The following is a 4,820-nucleotide window of genomic DNA, read 5'->3' on the forward strand; positions in this document are numbered from 1 at the left end:
CTTTTGTCTCCTTAGGTAGGTTTATTCCTAGATATTTTATTTCTATACTACAAAGCTACAGTAATCAAAACAGTATGGTACTGACACAAAAACAGAAATATAGATCAATTGAACAGAATAGAAAGCCCAGTGATAAACCCATGCACATATGGTCACTTTATCTTTGATAAAAGAGGCAGGAATGTACAGTAGAGAAAGGACAGACTTTTCAATAAGTGGTGCTGGGAAAACTGGACAGGTACATGTAAAAGTATGAGATTAGAACACTCCCTAACACCATACACAAAAATAAACACAAAATGGATTAAAGACCTAAATGTAAGGCCAGAAACTATTAAACTCTTAGAGGAAAACATAGGCAGAACACTCTATGACATAAACCACAGCAAGATCCTTTTTGCCCCACCTCCTAGAGAAATGGAAATAAAAGCAAAAATTAAAAATTGGGACCTAATTAAACTTAAAAGCTTTTGCACAGCATAGGAAACCATAAACAAGACCAAAAGACAACCCTCAGAATGGGAGAAAATAGTTGAAAATGAAGCAACTGACAAAGGATTAATATCCAAAATTTACAAGCAGCTCAATAACAAAAAAACAAACATCCCAATCCAGAAAAGGGTAGAATACCTAAATAGACATTTCTCCAAAGAAGATATACATATTGCCAACAAACACATGAAAGAATGCTCAACATCATTAATCATTAGAGAAATGCAAATCAAATCTACAATGAGATGTCCTCTCATACCGGTCAGAATGGCCATCATCAAAAAATCTAGACACAATAAATGCTGGAGAGGGTGTGGAGAAAAGGGAACAGTCTTGCACTGCTGGTGGGAATGTGAATTGGTACAGCCACTATCGAGAACAGTATGGAGGTTCCTTAAAAAACTACCAATGGAACTACCATACTGCCCAGCAAACCCACTACTGGGCATATACCCTGAGAAAACCATAATTCAAAAAGAGTCATGTACCAAAATGTTCATTGCAGCTCTATTTACAATAGCCAGGACATGGAAGCAACCTAAGAGTCCATCAACAGATGAATGGATAAAGAAGATGTGGCACATATATACAATGGAATATTACTTAGCCATATAAAGAAACGAAACTGAATTATTTGTAGTGAGGTGGATGGACCTAGAGGCTGTCATACCGAATGAAGTAAGTCAGAAAGGGAAAGACAAATACCGTATGCTAACACATATATATGCAATGTAAGAAAAAAAAATGCCATGAAGAACCTAGGGCTGGAGTGTCAGTTGCCACGGTGGGGTGAGGCAGCGCGGTTGAAGATTTTACCTGTCTAGAAAGAGGGAAGTGGGAAGACCCAGTGCCAGGATCCAGGGCCTGGCAGACAAGCCCTGAGTGAATATAATGGGTTTCGTCCTGGCAACTGAAGCTTTAGGCTTTAGCTCAGCCCACACCACAGAACCAGCCCACCAAGCTCACTGACTGAGGGCTGCCATACATGGAGACCTTGTCAGCAATAAAGGCCCGGCCTGGGACATTCTTGCTTCCCTTCGCTTCCCCTCTGAGAGCCCCTTTCCCCACCCCTGCACCTTGCTTCAGGCGATGCCCAAGAGAGAGCTGTGGCCAGCAGGGCCTGGTTTGGAACCGTGACCCGCATTGGCAGCTGCGACAGCATGATGAGCACCACCTCCACCCCCTCTGGATCTAGTGACAGCAGCTACGACTTTCTGTCTGCTGAAGGGAAGGAGTGTCTGCTCTTCTTAGAGGAAACCATTGGCTCATTGGACACCGAGGGTGACAGTGGACTGTCCACTGACAAGTCTGGGCAAGCCACAACTCCCCGAGGTCCCCGAACACTGCCCACGACCCAGCCTGCCGCCCAGGGACATCTGAAACAGACCGTTCAGCAAGGAACAGAGCCAAAAAGAGTGACTCCGTTCAGCTCATCTCATCTGCCCCAGCCTCAAAGCCTGGGCCTGACGTCTGGCTCCTACAGCCTCCCCAGAAATATCCACATCGGCAGAAACCAGATCCTCAGAAAAAGCACCACACAGACTAACAGCCACATCCCAGGGGTATCTGAGGGGCTTGTCCCAGGGCCTGAGAAAGTGCAGGTCGGCCAGAGCAGTGAGCCCCCCCAGGCACTGATGGGCCCCTGGGACACTGCCCTTGATCTGGACAGGGCCTTCATCCCCCCACCAGAGGCCTTCCGGGACACCCAGCCAGAGCAGTGTGGGCAACGCGGCCTGCCCAGACAGCCAGGGGAGCTGAGTCCCAGGCCCCAGGTCCACACATCACTCAGCCTCCAGCAAAAAAGGGATACTACTTCAGAGGCCATGTCCCAGAAAGCCAATGAGGAAGGCTCAACCGGGGAACCTGGACAACCTTGGCTTCCTCCAGCTGTGTTCTCTCAGAATGCAAAAGCTGAAGATGTTCCTGTCCCATCACAGGGGGATCCAAATGCCCAGCTGGCTCCCCTCACAGTCCCTAAGCCACAGAAGCTGCCACCAAATATTGTTCTGAAGAGCAGCCGAGGTGATTTCCACAGTGATCCCCAGAACCGGCTGTCTTGCCACTCGGAGGCTGGCCCTGATGACTCAGGCCCCACCTTGTCATCACTGCAGGAGCAGAGGAGAGCACTCAGGGAAAAGCTGGAGAAGCTGGGGCTGCCCCAGGACCAAGATGAGGCCAGCGCCCACTTAAGTAGGCCCTCCATCAGGCTCAGGGAGACTCGCACTCAGGTCCCCTCCCCGGCTCCGGCTCCACCTGTGGTTCCAGCTCAGGTCTCAGCAGCGACAGGAAAGGCTCCAGCACCTGCACCAATGCGGGGACCTTCTCCAGTGAAAGCTCCGGGTCCGGCTCCAGCTCAGCCGTCTTCTCCAGACAACGTTTTGGTTCCCGCCCAGGACCCCACTCCAGGGAAAGTTCCAGCTGCCAAATCCATGCCAATTCCTATCCCTAAGGCCCCACGGGCAAATAGTCCCCTACTCAGCCAAATCCAGACTCTGGGCTGACTCTCCAGGAGAGCAGCATCTCTGGCCTGAGACAGATGAACTTCAAGTCCAACACGCTGGAGCATTCAGGCATGGGGCTGAGCAGCTACCTCTCAGCGGAGAAAGATGGCAGCCCCCAAACCAGCACCTCTCTGGGAAAAGGCTCCTTCTTGGACAAGATGTCACCCAACGTCTTGCGTAACTCCCAGCCACGCCCGGCCTCCTTGGGCACCAGGAAGGACTTCGAGGGTATCCAGGTGGGCAAGTTGGCTGACCTGGAGCAGGAACAGGGCTCCAAGCACCTGTCTTACCAAGGACAGAGCTGTGACAAGCTGCCTCGACCCCCTTGTGTCAGTGTCAAGATCTCCCCAAAAGGCGTGTCTGATGAACACAGAATGGAGACTCTCAAGAAGCTGAGACTGTTGAAGAAGTAGGCGCTGGCCACCAGCACCTGCACACAACCCCTCCCGCACCCCGTTATTCAAGAAGAGACCCAGGGCTCCACTTAGTCTTCCCCACCTCACAAGTCAGGGGCTGGGCAGAGGTCGGCTCCTCTGCAGTGTCCTCTTCTCTCCGAGGGAGAGATTGGAGCACACATTTATATTCAGAGTGGCTGTACCAATGAGTGCCTGCGTGAACCATCCTGAAGATGATTTCCACAGGAGGGTGTGTGTGTGTGGTATAGGCTGTGTCTATCACTGAAGCTATTTATATGACACAGAGTCATTGCTCAGAATTCCTCACTTGTTGGAAATTTTCTTACATTGGGTAGAGTTTAGCCAAGCCAGAACTGAGTGCAGAGGGGTGGCTAAGCCTGAGAAAAAAAAAGTCAAATGGGACAATGGATGTACCCGTGACACTAGGCAAATGCCGGATCACATGATATGTGGGTCTCCCAGAACGCCTGCAGTGGGTGGAGACTGGCACAGACCTTGCTGGATTCCCCTCTTACTTCTGGCCTCCTGGATAGGGGTCTGTGGCCAAGAGGAGTTGGCTTGTTATCTCATCTTCTGCTGCCTTCTCACTGTCCCTAGTCCCGAGAATCAGACACATCCCTGTCACTAAAAACTCATGGTTGACTGATAACAGGAGAGCTCTTGCTGGCCTGAGAAGTCGGGATGAGTGCCCACACAGCATACCTCCACTGGGGAGGGCCTTGTCCGTGGGCTTGTTAAATTCAGCAATAAACTACGGTGGTCCCTGAGGGGGGAAAAAAAAATATATACACTACCAAACGTAAAATAGATAGCTAGTGGGAAGCAGCCACATAGCACAGGGAGATCAGCTGGGTGCTTTGTGACCACCTAGAGGGGTGGGATAGGGAGGGTGGGAGGGAGGGAGACGCAAGAGGGAAGAGATATGGGAACATATGTATATGTATAACTGATTCACTTTGTTATAAAGCAGAAACTAACACACCATTGTAAAGCAATTATACTCCAATAAAGATGTAAAAAAAAAAAAAAAAAAAGCTCTCTGGCCAGTGAGATTGGCAGCATGTGATTTTAACCTTAGTTTTTAGTTTCTGCTTTGGTTTTGTTTTTTTGAGTATTTGTCTTATTTATGTGAGTTAAGCTATGAATTTAAAAACATATTTGCTGCATTTTAGCCATCATTACTGGAGTGTGTTTATGTGGGGGGTTGGTGAAATAGATCTCAAAAGATAATTTTTATTTAGTCTGCCATATTGCTGGAAAGACACTCCTCATTCACTCTTCATTCTTTCCCAATGTGAATTTTGCCCTATAACTCTAGGGACATTGTTCTCATCAGGTCTCACCAATGGCCTTTACTTTTGCCAAATCTACACAAAACATTTTTATCATTAGCTTTTCATCCTCTCTGTAA

At 48.7% G+C, this 4,820-nt stretch overlaps 1 protein-coding gene across 1 annotated transcript; it reads left to right on the plus strand.

The window, feature by feature from the left end:
- Positions 1–1,581: 1,581 nt before the first annotated feature.
- LOC102974459 (specifically androgen-regulated gene protein-like) lies at positions 1,582–3,406 on the plus strand. The gene is given in 3 exon segments (XM_024132434.1): positions 1,582–1,624; positions 1,627–2,961; positions 2,964–3,406. Coding segments are annotated over 3 exon segments (1,821 nt in total).
- Positions 3,407–4,820: the final 1,414 nt, after the last annotated feature.

This window comes from Physeter macrocephalus, chromosome 17 (assembly GCF_002837175.3).
Source record: "Physeter macrocephalus isolate SW-GA chromosome 17, ASM283717v5, whole genome shotgun sequence".
NCBI lineage: Eukaryota > Metazoa > Chordata > Mammalia > Artiodactyla > Physeteridae > Physeter > Physeter macrocephalus.